The sequence below is a fragment of the Platichthys flesus genome, chromosome 10, assembly GCF_949316205.1.
Source record: "Platichthys flesus chromosome 10, fPlaFle2.1, whole genome shotgun sequence".
In the NCBI taxonomy this organism is placed as follows: Eukaryota; Metazoa; Chordata; class Actinopteri; order Pleuronectiformes; family Pleuronectidae; genus Platichthys; species Platichthys flesus.
In genome coordinates, this window is record NC_084954.1 from 4,570,181 (window position 1) to 4,585,241 (window position 15,061).

Consider the following 15,061-nt stretch of genomic DNA (forward strand, 5'->3'; position numbering starts at 1 on the left):
GCATCCAGACAACAATACCCTTGATTGTTCAGTGTTTGTTAATGCAGTTCTTTATATCTAATTGAGGGGTGGGTTTCTTTAAGGCTTTTGTTCCATTGTAGGTTTACCCTGAGAGCTTCGGTGCAGCCAACAAAAGCTGCCCCACATACATGGAGCCGACTGAATGGGAGGACATGTAACCGTAAATTGTGTTGAAGATCACTGGTATGCATGAGAAGTGGGATTCCCTCAAGCGTGAATATGCACATTGCAGGGTGGAAATGTCTCTGAGTCCACCACGCACTGTCCGCGTCACATGACCACCTATGCAGCACGGTTGGAATATATCGGAATACTCAAACGCATGTAAATGCCCGTGATGAGAGATCCGAAAAAATAAACTTTGGGAAATGATCTGATGACGAATGAAGAGAAACTGACAGATTACATTTAGCCGAGTGTAATCGTTTGCCTGTGAAGGATCTATGATTAGGAAAGTGTTTGCCTCACATAACAAAGAGGCACTGACCCGTTAAATGGGAGCAGAGGGGTGCGAGGGCTCGGAGGGGAGATGTGAACGTGGGGATGAAGTAGGCAATTATGTTTGAGAACTCCCTGCACAGCACAATGGGTTTATAACGAACAGAGAATAGAGTGAGGACGGGGTGGGGTCTCAATACATTAGCCACTACGGGTAATAACTCATCTTTCAAAGGATTGTTTTTATTCCTCTCTTTGGTTTTTGGGGAGCAAACCCACAGGAGTCAGTCCCATAGAGACTTTGACGTTAATTGGTGAAAAATGCCCGAGGAGGAAGAACAGGAGAAGTTGGCCAGAGTCATCCGACAGTGGAACAACAACAGACTGGACCTGTTTGAAATAAGCCAACCTGACGAGGTGAGTGGGCTGCAAACACTAGACTGGATTCCTGCACCTCAATCAGCTGTAGGTTGGATTTACCTTCATTCTTTTTAACTTTAGATAAACCTCAGAGCTGTTTTATAAAGTTAACAGCCACTGTAATACTTAAGCAGAAGATAAATAAATTATTTGGTTTATCAAATGTAAGAAAGGTTTTCAGTTTAATGTCATTAAAAAAAACTGAAAGAAGAGAATATGAAGCATTTTTGCCCCAAGAGAATTAAGCGATTGTCAAAATAGTTGTTGATTCTGTTTTTGTTAAATGGGTCAAATTATGAATCAATAAAATAATGATTTCGTACATTTTGAGCCGAATGGTTATTGGCCTACAGCTGTTGGTAGTTTGGACAGTATGGAGATGTAAACATGCGAAGACATGGATAGATATAGAAATAACAAATTAGAAATTCTTCAAAAGTTAAGAATACTACACAACTACCTCCTCCTACTAATACTACTATGACGACAACTACTTCTAGTTATTTACAGCAATGACCAGTGTCCAAACATTCTTGCTCTTCTGATTCTTGATCTTCTGATTTACATCATATTTTATTGTGACCATCGTGACATTTCACTGAGCTAAGAGTTGGTTTATTTAAGGTGTGGATAGAAATACTGAGCACGGAGTACTCTCAATATTCTGAAAGCAAGTTAACTATATAGTCCTGAAAACAGAAACCACAGGACACGTTATCTATTTCCCAGCAGAATGTGGAGTTTCACGGTGTGATGCGTTTCTACCATGAGAATCCCGAAGAGGGAAACGTGGCCACAAAGTGCCTGCGTGTCTGCAGCAACTCTTCCACTCGCGAGGTCATTGAAACTCTCTCGGAGAAGTTCAGGCCCGATATGAAAATGCTGACTTCCAGTTATTCCCTTTACGAGATCCAAGCCAAGAAGGGTGAGCATTGGTTTGGACTGTGTTCTCTGGTCCAGCAGCTGCAAACCGTCACTCTGATCGCTTCTCTTTGTTTTATGTGGATGAAGAACGCAAACTAGACCCGGACGAGAAACCTTTGATTGTCCAATTAAACTGGAGCTCGGACAACAGAGAAGGACGCTTTGTGCTCAAGAAGGACAAGGAGACTACCCAGGTATCATCAACCTATTGCAAGATTTAACCAGGTGTACCTCATTTGAATGTGATATTTTACAGGTAAATGATAATTTAGTCAGTAGTTAGCTTCCTCCTTTACACACACACAATTTCACGTTTGTTTTATGTGTTGACAAATAAAGGAAATGTCTCCAGAGAAGGAGAAAGGAGGCATCATCCAGAACTTCAAGAGGACACTGTCAAGAAAAGACAAGAAGACGGAGAAGAACAAAGCTAAAGCTGCTGACAAGGTCCCAGGAGACGAGAAGGGGTATTATGTCCAGTCTTCACTATAAGTTATTATTTTCCAACTACTGGTCCCAGGTCTGCTGTACCTAACTGTCTGAAAAACCATCTACCCCTTAAAACCAATATCTAGGTCAACTGAAAAACTACTTAACAACCAGGAGGCAAATCACGGCTCAGAAAACCAAAAGCAGCAGAGGCAGGCTGCAGGTGAGTATTCTGAAAGGTGTAGAGATATAGAAACTGAAATGAATTTTCTTTCATGCATAAAATACAGGAATATTTAACATCTATTCTATAATAAATAGATTATATAACATAAGGAAGGACGGTTGCTGGTGTGAACACTCAGAAAGTTTCCATCCTGACTTTTCAGATCAGCCTGGATTACCAATCAGGATTAAACTCTGTGAAAACTGTGAGTATGAGATTAGATGTTTTCCTTCCACCGAGTTATTTGCAAGTTTAATAACCTGTGAGTCAGAAGCTCAGTGCCCCCTGCTGGTGTGTTTCACTTCTCAGCTGAGGAGGCCTTCCTGGCTGCGGTCATAAATTACACCAACAGCTCCACGGTCCATTTCAAGCTCTCACCTGCGTACATCCTCTATGCTGTGGGACGCTTCACCCTGCGGTGCTATCACAGGCAAGGCTCGCCGCGCTCAGGACAACCACACGCCGTCACATCCATCACTGGCAAAATGGTGGCCATGACACATAAGGTCATCCAGGCAAGTGGAAGAAAAACACCTACTTTTGTTCCAGTTGAACAGATGAGACTTAGAAACACGGGACCAGATGTTGTTGCGAGTTTTAAAACCACACTGCTGCTGTGTCTGACCCTCAGAGGCAGCAGACCATTGCCGGGGCGCTTGCCTTCTGGATGGCCAACTCCTCGGAGCTGCTGAATTTCATCAAGCATGACAAAGACCTCTGCCCGCTCACACAGCAGAGTCAGCTGGACCTCGCCCACCTGGTGCACAGAGCTTACAGGTGCAACGACAAGACGCTTAATGGAGGCATACTATGCTTTTCCAGTTTTTCTATCCTCCTTCCCCATCAAACATGTGGCTGTGCTAAAACCACGTCATGAAAAGTGGAGCTAGAATCACATCTGATCTCACTCGCCTCACTCTGTCTCTCCCCACTGAGGCATTTGTCCTGCAGGTCTAAACAAACCGCAGTAGAAAATAAATTCTTTAGCTCTGCAGAGGCAAACCTCAAATCCCCAAATCCCCAACCTCACAGTGAACACTACATGCACTCCAGCACTGTGCCACTTCAGCATACATTTCTCCTGCCTTGTGAATGTGGTAGTAAAACAAATATTAATGTTTGTTTGGTTTTCCAGTTTCTCAAATATAAGTGACTTATCGTTTCTTTAATCAAAGTAAAGTAAATCTTTCGTTAATTTGAGCTGTTAGTTTGAAGAAATGTGTTAATTGATGATGATTGTGGGACTTGAGGGATGTTCATAACCTCTTCCAATGTTTTCAAATATTTGATAGATTCATCTACTACTCCAAAAAGTGACATATGCTAGTTTCAGCCCAAGACTGCTTCTTATAGTTGCTGACAGTCTAGAACAAATTCTCAGAATTCAGGTTATGTGGTGATTTAATTAAAGTATTTAAAGTGTTAAAATTCAAAATTATCATATGGTTTGTTATCTAAATGTTCTGTTTGTGTCTGTGTTATTCTTTACAGTTGCCTGCTAGAGTGTCTTCAGAATGAGTTAACGAAGCATTTGCCAACTTTTCTGATCGATCCTGAGCAACATGGCTCCCTGCCGGCTGGTATAGGTAAACATTCATTTATGACAATACAATACTGTATACTGACTCTCATATGAGCTGAGATATGTTTTATCTCTCCTGTTCCAGAGATGGTGCTGAACACCTTCATGAACACCATGTCTCTGCTACGCCGCTGTCGGGTCAACCCCGCCCTCACCATCCAGCTCTTCTCCCAGCTCTTCCATTTCATCAGCGCTTGGCTCTTCAACCGTCTCATGAGCCCAGCGGCCACTGCTCCGGGCCTGCGCTCCCACTACTGGGGAGCAGCTCTCCGCCAGAGGCTCACCGGCATCGAGGCCTGGGCGGAGAGGCAGGGCCTGGAGCTGGCCGCCGACTGCCACCTTGGACACATCATCCAGGTCAGTTCCTACCTGGACTTCCTGTCTGGATACTGGTAAAAGCAAAGTTTAGTCTTTCGGCTTCTTTAGAAACGAAGAAAATCTGAATCATATAATCTTTTCTGTACACATTTTCTATTATTGGATTTTTTGATGAGTAGATACATTGAATAACCTTGTTTTACAGAATCTTAAATCCAAGTTAGAGATTATACTGTACATTGTGAGATAGCCTTTAGTTGAAATACTTCGTACCTTTTAATTCTTGGGAGGGACAGTTGTTTAGTCTATAGAGTAAAATGATGGACAAATAATCCAAATAAGGTTAAAAACATCTAAGAACATGACAGAAGCTTCTCAGTGCATCTATATTACACGTTCAACATCGAGGTGTAAGAACTCATTTGTGATTTTTGCAGCTTTTGTCCCAGGTTTTTTTTATTCAGCGTGAGAACATCCAGAGAACAGGAGCTGTTAAAACACTGTTGCCTCTCTGTTTCCAGGCAACCACACTCCTGACCATGAATAAGTACTCGCTGCGAGAGGCGAAGGACATCCAGAATACCTGTTTCAAGTTAAACTCACTGCAGCTGCAGACGCTGCTCGCTGGCTACCTCTATGCAAACACCGAGCCTCACATCCCCCCCGTGAGTACTGCAGTGTGTTCCTCTTCTCTCTCTCCTGTCTCTTTCTCCATCTTTGAAATCAAGAGGAGTCAGAGGAAACTCATGCACACAGGGCGGATCCAGAGAAAACGTGGGGTTTAGAACTGCACAAAGCAGATGACGTCATGTATGAATATAAGTTTCATAATGAATGTGTCTGACTGAAGCTGCAGCCTCAACCGCACCAGAGAAGCTAGACAGTATAGATTCAACAGTTGTGAATAATTAACGGTGATGAATGTGATTATGAATTATATATGAAAACGAGTAAAGCGACTTGTCACATTACCTGATTGCTTCGGAGTGAAATATTTCTCTAATGTTTTACTTCAGATTAACGCGACTATTCCACGAGTCACAAAAGCCAAATCCATGTTTTTCCGCGTGAAGCTTTTGTTTACATCATCAGTTTGGGATTTGCAACGAGCCAATAGGAGCAGGGAATATGTCATGAGATCAATTCAGCCACTTAAACTCAAACAACAATAAACATCAACATCCATATTTAACTTTGAACAGCACGAAGGCAATGGATGCATCACACCAAGCTCACTTTGTGTCTGACATGTTTATTCGAGTCCCTTTCATTAACATATATGTGTTTTATCTATGACGTCCCCTTGGTTCACTTGTCTGTGAGAGTTTGAATGAAGAAATACTCAAACTTGAAGTTAGCAGTTGTAAAACATTTATAAAAACAACTCTGTGCTGTTAAAAGACATTTTCAAGGAGTTTAAATCCCAATTATTTAAGAAAACATGATGCTAGCTGTGACTCCAAGAAAGCTACTTATGAATGCTAACAGAAATTATAAACAATACTTATCTTGTGGAGGTGAAGCAGTCGTTTGAGGCAGGGCAACATATGAAATTCCTGATTTAAGCTAACTAGCAGCTAAGCTAACTAGCAGCTAAGCTAAGGGCTAACGATCTCGCACGTAAAGAGCAGAGAACGCGGGTGGCAGAAGTGGGCGGGTCTTCGTCAATAGACTGACCCAGTTCTTTACCGTGGGAACCGCCCCCACCAAATAAAACAGTCAAATAATAAAAACAACACTTCACAACACTGCAGGACAACAACAACAAAGATAAGGAGTCAAGTTGAGTAGGAAGAATGTGCATCGTTCAGAAGGTCACAGGTTCGATTCCTGCCTTCTCCAGTCTGCATGTTGGATGGTCCTTGGGTAAGACACGGACAAATCTGCCTCTTATGAATATACGAATGATAGAGAAGGTTTATGTATGAATGGATGAGTGTGACTCTTAGGCTAAAGTACTTTGAGTGGCCCTGAGGCTGGAAAAACATTATATAACATGCATCTATTTATATAAAAGTGAGAACAAAATACTAGTGAGGTAGTAGTTTGGGTATATCTGCTGACGAACAAACAAAATCACGATAACAGCTACACTCACTAACGCAGATGCTTGAACTAACTCATACTGTAGTTCCAGATTTCACACGACTCAAGATGGTTTACCGGTGAGATCCTTTATCAGCACCGCAGTGGGATGAAGACGTGAAACCAGCCAGCTTGAAACTCAGCCGCTCAGACAGCCCAGCAGATGCTTTAATAGAGATACAGCAACTGGAACTGAATTCAAATGATGGGACTAAGTGGTGCGTTTGTATGGATAACAGCACCGAGGCTGTCTCAGTGAGCGGAGAACAGAACGAGCTGACAGATGTGGAGAGGAAGCCGTAAAACAGAATCACATTCTCATGAGTGTAATTTGGAAAAACAAATGAAGATGATAAAAAACAATGAGCATCAAGTGAGAAATGGGGTGTAAAAGAGAGAGAACAGGAAGATGGTTGAACAAAACTTAAAGGGAAGTTAGTTGGACGGAGGTTTTGGGAGTTATGGTTTATATTATGTTAAACTGAGGTCACAGGTCAAGGTAATCCGCAGGAAGGTCTTTAGTATTTAGGTTCAGGGTCGCAGTCTGCAGATTCGAGCCTTGTCACGGAATGACAAACGTCTAATCAATATATCCTCGAACGACCTTTTCCTGAAATATTGTCCGCTGTTCTCCTCGCTGCAGGATTTGATCGATGCCGTGGTGGCGGCCGCCGAGGCCTCGGCCGACAGCCTGATTGACAGCGAGGGGCGGGACGTCCAGCTGGAGGAGAGCCTCGACCTCCACCTGCCTTTCCTGCTGCCGGAGGGAGGCTACTCCTGTGACACCGTGAGAGGAATCCCTCATGGCTTCAGGGAGTTTTTGGAGCCAATTTGCCGAAAAGGTACAAGATTGTGAATTCTCTTTGATATATACAAAACTGTAGTGTGTTTAAAACCGCTAAAATTGGTTATTTGTGTAGTTCTTCCTGACATCCTACTCTTCCAGGTCTCTGCTCTATAACGTCCCAGCCGAACCCTAAAGGCGACTGGACCGTGTATTTCTGTGAATCTTCACCTCCTACAGAGAACAAGTACTTGGTAAATACAGAGGTTTTAAAGTATAATCTTAATTTCAGTAGCAAATCCAGCATAAATGAGGCACTCGCTGATTGGTTTCTATTCTCTTTACCAGGCAGCTCACAGAGAGCCGGAGGTTGTGACCATCACACTGAAGAAACCTCTCAACAGTGGGATGGGAGTCAGCATCGTGGCTGCCAAGGTGACCACATGTTTCCCAGCTCACTAACTGGAACCGTTCTAACACCAGACCTGGGAGCTGAACATCTCAGCTAATTAACAGCCCGCCTTTTGTTTTCTACCACAGGGAGCGCAGCAGGGTAACCTTGGGATCTATGTCAAATCTGTAGTCCAGGGAGGACCAGCTGAAATGGTGAGACACGTTCCTGCTGCAGCTGAACTTGAGACTCTAAAAGGAAAGATTGACATTAGCTTCATGTGTCTCTACAGAATGGAAGGTTGGCAGCTGGAGATCAGCTGCTCAGTGTGGATGGCCAGAGCCTCATTGGCCTCAACCAAGAAAGGTATGAATCCCAATAACTTCAATGATCCCCTGACTTGTCCTCTAGCGCCACCATTAGGTTCACATGAAAATGTGACACAAAACTATTGGTTGTTCGTCTTCCCTGCAAGAAGAACTATACGACAGATAATCTTATGAGTTTATACAGGCCCCAGTTTCTTAATCAACGCCAGGTTGGCACTGCTAACAGTTTAATATGATGGTGGATGGTGGTTGATTGTATTACTCTTGTGTGGATTCAGGGCTGCTGCCATCATGGTGCAAACTGGCCCTGTTGTGACTCTACAGGTGGCAAAGTTCGGAGCAAGCTTCCACGGGCTGGCGGCTCTGCTGAGTGAACCAGCTCCAACAACGACTACAGGTAGGAACTAAACAAGCAAAACACAAATTCTATATCACTTCTGTTTGCATCATGACCTAATCAAGAGCTTCTATTTCTCCACAAGGTGAAACAATCTTTGCCAAACCAAACGGTGAAGCGCTGGTGCTGTACCGTGCAGTGGATCCTGGTCCGTCAGGGCATCAGCTCCATGGAGGCAGCAGGAGGAAGAAAGAGCTGATGCAGAGGAACCGGCAGCTGTTCCGCTCCAACCCCAACATGACCAGTGGGTGCTCTTCCATGTTGAGCCGCTGCTGGGCACATTCAGTAAATGGCCTTAATGTGAAATGTCATGTTTTTTTATTTCTTCCGCATTTCAGCCGACCTTTGCCCCGAGGATGGAGATGAACTCGTTGACCCTGTTGTGAGAGGAAACAACCTGGCGGCTGTTTCCACCGTCAACCTCTGCACTGACGTAAGATACTTTTCATTTATCACAATGAATTTCTTCAATCTGAAATATAATCCATCAATGACTTTTGTTTTACTGTTTTTTTCACACCTTCATGTAAACGTGTTTTACAATCTTTTATTTACCAAAGTCTTATGTAGGTTTATCCAATATTTTCTGTTTTGATTTATATTGAATGGAATTTGAACTTTTTGTGGAAACGTAGCAACTAAATCTGTCTTAAATTTGGTTCCCTCCTTTCCTCCATTCAGACGTTTCACAGGGAATACTTGACACTTCCATCTCCTAAGTCCCAGGACAAGAAGGTGTCTGAATCCAGTCAACCACAGAAAACATTAGTGTCTTTCGGGCCTTTGAGTGGAAACAGCTGCAATAAGAAGACGTACATGGTGAATATTAATGTCCCTCCGGCTCTAAAAATTGTATATATCATCAAATATTCTATTTACCATGTGAATAATCAGTAGACATATGAACACTGATATAATACTCTTTAAAAAAAATGTACAACCAGTTTAATGTGCCTAAACACTTTGTGTGTTCCCCTCCAGCGTCAGGCCCTTTCACAGGAAAACCTTTGTATGGAGAGTGGAGGTCCCCTGCTGGACAAAAGGGGGAACAACACAAGTGCCAAACAACCCATGAGCCACTACTCCGCTTTCCCAATTCGCTCCAGTGTTTCTACCCATGACCTCCTCGCTGATTACAGTTCCCCTGTAAAACACCAGCAGGTCATTCGCACAAGTGGCGCCGGTGTCTGGAGGGCGCCATTTTCCCAACGACCCACGTCCACGCCTTCATCTCAGCCCGTACGCATCGACATCCCCATCACCAGGGCAGTGAACACAAATCCTCCACTCACCACCTTCCAGAGTCCGGCTCTGCTGTCGACCAGCATGAGCCCAACTCCTAAAGTCAACGGACACAATCAGAGCCCTCACCATCAGGCCCACCATAACTACGCTTGCCCCATCTCTGCAGTGAAGAAGCTGCCCCGGCCTTCACTTCCGTCCCAGCAGCACAGGCCCGGCATATTCAGGGGTCAAGCTGTAAAACCTCAAGTGAGCATCCCTCCAACAAAACATGTTTCCTTCCAAGAACCTCCCACTCAACAGAGGCAGGGAACGGGTGCTCTGAAGCACAGATGCCCCCAGGAGCTGTCCGGCCCCTGGAGGAGGGAGACGCAAGAGAACCTGGAGAAGCAGCACCGGCTTCAGGCGGTGGACCTCCTGGAGCAGGAGGTGCAGGAGCTCCAGGCCAAGGTGAAGCGCTCAGCAGAGGAGAACGACCGACTCCGGAAGCTCAGCCTGGAGTGGCAGTTTCAGAAGAGGCTGCGGGAGATTCAGCAGAGAGGAGACGAGGAGGAGGACGAATATGAGGATTTGGACATGATGGTGGCGATACAGCAGCTGGAGATGAAGACTCAGGTGAATCACATGGCTCTAAGGGAAATATACAGGGTGCCGATATTCAATTATCAGGGATGAGTATTTAACTTTGATATATTGTTTGTTGATTTTGAGGCTCCTTCCCAGAGGTTCTTTAGGAGATGGAGGCAAATTAATAATAGCAAAAAGAATCTGTAGATGCTGAGAGGCTTTTCCTTAACCAACTGGGATTTGTTGTACTTTATAAACTGAAGGTTATATTGTGGGAAAATACACATATTTGAAAGCTTTGTGTCAATCTCTGTTCAGAAATACTAGTGGTATTCACTGTATAATTAAGGTGATGATTAAAAAGTCTCGACATCTATAGCTCATATTTTTTGTTTACATCTTCAGGAAAAGAAAAGCTCTGGAGGAAATATCAATAGCGAATTGAAAGAGTTGAATCAGCAGACTGGAAATCACATTCTCCAAAAAGAAGACAAGGCAGACCTCGGTAATTGTTCACGAGTGCATGACAATGAGAATCAGTTTTAATGTAATATTTATTGTGTTTATTTCATGTTGCAACATTTCTTGTGTTTGGCAGGTCACAGACCAACTGGACAGACTGAACATGTTCACAACGTGGCAACAAAAGAGTGAGTTGACTTACTTTTTTTAACAATTGAGGCAAAACATTGAAATGAAATCAACCGACATGAAGATATTTATGCAGCATTTTTACAAATGATGACTTTAAGACATAGAAATCAATAAGCACATCAAGATTATTACATTAGTCTCTATTCGTCAAGCTTATTCCAGTGTGCTTCGTGAATTTCTTTCAAGCGAAAGAAGAAATAAAATTCAAGTTTTCATACGATTGTTTACTTGCAGAAACCAGGAGGAGAAAAGCCTGGCGGCTCCTGAGACGCTCACGTTCAGGGAGCGGCAGCGTCTCTTTTCTCTGGCGTCCAGTGCATGAAAGAAGTTACAGTCATGTAAAAGAAAATGTCAATGTTTATAAAAGAGAAGTAAATATGTGCTGGTCGAAGGAAGAGTATACAGTACAATATAGAAAGGCATGTTCTTTGTTTATTAACTGTAGAAGTGTTTCTCTTAGTTAATTATCCCAACGGGATCATGTGAGTAATTAACATTGAAGTTCATTATTGTTCAGGACTTTGTTTCTTGATTTATCGCCTGTCTCAACATTATTATTTTGTATTTTCATACTTCTAGAGAATAAAGTATTAATTTAGGGAAATAATTTTGTCTGTGATAATCAGTGATACATCTGTAAAACAGTTATTAAATCCTCTGTGTCAGTTACTTGGTGCGCTGATAAAACTGCACCACTGCTTTCTCTTGCTCGTGTGTTTCGATGGAGCCGGTCCGCAGCCGCCGGATCTCCTCGATGGCGTCGATGCCTGAAATCTTCCTCGTCTTCACCAGGTAGCAGGCCAGCATCGTCCCGGTTCTACCGTGGCCGTGCATACAGTGAACTGCAACACCCTGAAGAGAAGAGACACCATTCAATATCGTTTCATCAGCTGCAGCTACGCACACAACCTGCACTAGTTTCTCTTGTGAGACAAGGGGAAATTAAACATCAACTATTTTAATTATCCAAGTGATGTTTTCCAGCAAACATTGCGAACATTAATTGTTTGCATCTTCCTAATTAGGAGGATTAACTATTTAATTGTCTAATGGGATTTTAAACTGAATATGTATGAATTTTAGACACCTTTTATATATATATATATATATATATATAACAGTTTCCAATGAAAAAGTAAATGACAAACAGCTGAACAAGCTTCAGTAAACAAAAGTTGTCCTGACAGCCTGTATGAGGGTTTAAAAACCAACTGCATGCTGAGTCAATTCTATATACTGACACAGCATCATTTTTTTCCTTTTTAATTCACAAACTTTAGAGGAGATACAAGTTGTGGTTTTTTCCACTCTTACACAGGCTCCATCAAATTCACCTAATAATTATTCCAAGTGTTTTAGGTTTCTCAACCGTAACTTGTGAGCCAGCAAACACAATACTGTACATGATCATGGAAACTACTTTATAAAAATAATCCATCCATCACATCACAGTCGATCAAGTGTCTGAGATCTCACCTCCCCCTTGGAGTTGGCCTCTTCCACGAGAGCGAGGAATCTGTCGATCTGACTCGGCGAAGGAGGAGTGAAGTCTTTGATGTTGATGTGGTGCAGCTGCAGCTGAGGGCACGAGTCGTACTGAGGCGGTTTTCTCTCGCACAGGCAAACCAGGTGTTTGATGCCATTGTCCAGCAGATACTGGTATTCAGCCGTCATCCTGGGCAACGCCAGTCCGGCCACTTTGCCTGGCTCGACCCAGGAGAAGTTGCTTGGAGCATTGGAGGCCATGACTGTAGGATCTGAGGACAGACAGACCGAGACAGTCTTTCATGTTTGGAACTGGGAGGATGAAGTGCGTGGTGTTCAGACACTTCACCACTAGATGTCACTCAATCCTACACAATGAACCTTTAACATTTCCAGCTCATGGTCCAAAACACTGTTTCATTTAGCCAGACTTCCTGGTTCGGTTCATATCTAGCCAATATGGAAATGTGGAGCGCTCCCAGAGTTTATGGCTTTGAAGTGTGAGTTGGCTAAAGCTTTGTGTGTTTTCTTATGTAAACACCATAGACTGTAAGGTAAACACACAAAGTTAAGACAAGTGACACACTCCTAATAAGTTCAACAAACTACTTTGACAATTTCTAGCAAGTGTGTCTGTAAACATAACCACAGCAACAAGTTAACTACTGTGGAGACACGTGAGAAAATACACAAAGTACACAGCAGTACTCCTGAGGGACATTAGCATACTGGCTAGTCTGGCTAGTCCAGTGTCTTCCTGAGGGATTAGTCTGAAGACATTTCGTCCCAGTCAGTCCCAGTCAGCCTGATAAGGAAACACAAGCAGCTGCCTGCATGTTTCACACAAAGATCAGAAACAACACAACAGAGATCTCGTTTAGCTTCTGTATCAAAGTCCAATTCAGAGCCCCTGGAAGCTAACTAGCTAGCAGCTAACGTCATGTACACACACACACACACAGACACACACACACATGTTGCTCAAGCGATGACACAACTGATGTTATTATCCAGCAAACTTATATCAAAGCTTCCTGTTCCTGAGTGAAGTTACCCACTGATTCTTCTCTGTGATGAAACGATGTTTGGCTACTTCCCAAAGCTGCGGCTAACACGTTAGCATCGAGCTAACTCGCCGAGGTGAATGAATGACCAAACCCGTCTCTACAGTAAAAAGAAAACAGCTGCTGCTCTGTTATGTAACGGCAGAAGGGCAAGGTACGAGGTGCGTCAGAGACAACCAGCGGAAATCAGCTGTTCAACGTAAATCAGATGTATAAATTAATACGTTGAAATCATACGTTTTCATGTCAGGATGGCCGAGCGGTCTAAGGCGCTGCGTTCAGGTCGCAGTCTCCTCTGGAGGCGTGGGTTCGAATCCCACTTCTGACAATAACCTTTTTTCTATTGGTACAGTACGTTGTATTTATGCAGGACTCACATATTGTATACTGTACTGCTTCATTAACAGAAGTAGAAGTACTTAGGGTTTAAGATAAAGTAAGTGTACTAATATACCACAAGGTATTAGGTTTATTTTTATTGAATTATTTGCTGTGTTAATTAATGGTCTCGTGACACAGATTATATAAGATTCTTCTTCTTTCTCCTTTTCATTCAACATGACATTTTGTAATTAAAACAGTTTTGGTTGGTCGTTGAATGAAGTAAACTTATACACTATAATACTTGATTACACATTAAGAACACATCAGAGTCCTTGACACACATACGTGAACCAATATACAGCAAGCTTTGGGAATAAGAATAAGCACAGCAGGGTTTCTGTGTTACAGACCTAAATCAGTAAAATTGTGAATTAATCAATATCAATCCAGCTATTTATCTATGTATATATTTATCTATCTCTCGATCGAACTATCTATCTCTTAATTTATCATTTATTTCTATTTATTTTAAAATCAAACTAATTTCAGATACCAAACATCTGTATCTTTGGAGAAGCTGTGTTCAGATGATGTTTGATGCTAAACCAAACTGTGAGTTGATCATACCTGTATTAAATTGAACAGTGGAAATTTAACAATTAAGTGGAAGAAAAGCAGATTTGTCCCAGTGTGCTTTGCTCAAAGTGTTCTGTCCATTTTACTGTTGACTGCCTGATGCTGAGCTTCATGAAAAGACGACAGTTGTTTGTTCTCTTAAAATGGATGATGCTCTAACACTGGATGAGTTGGATGTCTACGCATCAGTTAACTTTAGAAAAGAGGAAGAAAACGTTTTTATCTAATAAGTCAAAGTTGGGTAAGTATACGTTAGAAACTTAAATCTGAAAAGGCAGTAACGCAAAATGGATTCGTCACCACAGAGTTATTGTGTCAAACAATCACTCAGTGAATAAAAAGGTTTGTGAATGTTGGTAAATGTCCAAACGCCATCGACCAATGGCGGCCGCTGCTTTGGGACCTCGATGCTAAAGAGTCAATTACATGTAAATGACGACACTTCAGGTGAAACCACTTCTCCACCGAAGGCCAAGTCGCGGCTCTCTATTAAATGTGTGGATTCTTACCATCGCGGTCGGGAACTTCGGTAGTTTTCAGTGACTCGTTAGCTTCAGCGGTCGATGAACCTGTTTCTGTAAAGCTGGGGAACCGGCCGGCACGTGTCTCCTCGGACTGACAACCGCTGTGATTGGCTGCTGCAGTGCTGCCCCACTCCTCCGTCGGCCAGTAGCACGTGTTCGCTGCATGACACACGCCCCCTTTACTCACCTTCGCTGATATAGCGCTGCCAACATATCTGTGC

The 15,061-nt window shown here is 42.9% G+C and overlaps 2 protein-coding genes and 1 non-coding gene across 6 annotated transcripts; 2 read left to right on the forward strand and 1 right to left on the reverse strand.

Annotated features, from left to right (window-relative positions):
- Positions 1-780: 780 nt before the first annotated feature.
- Positions 781-11,129, forward strand: LOC133962034 (afadin). The gene is made up of 23 exons (XM_062397470.1): positions 781-876; positions 1,612-1,804; positions 1,891-1,997; positions 2,143-2,270; positions 2,379-2,455; positions 2,768-2,973; positions 3,090-3,235; positions 3,950-4,044; positions 4,126-4,397; positions 4,880-5,023; positions 7,087-7,285; positions 7,390-7,481; positions 7,576-7,662; positions 7,768-7,833; positions 7,911-7,984; positions 8,226-8,344; positions 8,430-8,588; positions 8,683-8,777; positions 9,026-9,163; positions 9,326-10,201; positions 10,559-10,658; positions 10,752-10,803; positions 11,042-11,129. The coding sequence occupies exons 1-23, from the start codon at positions 781-783 to the stop codon at positions 11,127-11,129; spliced, it is 3,609 nt and encodes a 1,202-aa protein (XP_062253454.1).
- Positions 10,690-14,963, reverse strand: dusp23b (dual specificity phosphatase 23b). Of its 4 annotated transcripts, none has more exons than XM_062397797.1 (3): positions 14,826-14,963; positions 12,284-12,564; positions 10,690-11,659 (listed from the first exon to the last, which is right to left on the reverse strand). In XM_062397797.1, the coding sequence occupies exons 2-3, from the start codon at positions 12,551-12,553 to the stop codon at positions 11,474-11,476; spliced, it is 456 nt and encodes a 151-aa protein (XP_062253781.1). In that variant the 5' UTR covers positions 12,554-12,564; positions 14,826-14,963; the 3' UTR covers positions 10,690-11,473. The 4 variants fall into 4 exon arrangements, with proteins under 4 accessions (XP_062253781.1, XP_062253783.1, XP_062253779.1 ...); XM_062397799.1 differs by lacking the exon at positions 14,826-14,963 and adding an exon at positions 13,594-13,665; XM_062397795.1 differs by lacking the exon at positions 14,826-14,963 and adding an exon at positions 13,351-13,505.
- Positions 13,602-13,684, forward strand: trnal-cag (transfer RNA leucine (anticodon CAG)). Its single transcript has one exon. It is a non-coding gene; the product is annotated as a tRNA-Leu (tRNA).
- Positions 14,964-15,061: the final 98 nt, after the last annotated feature.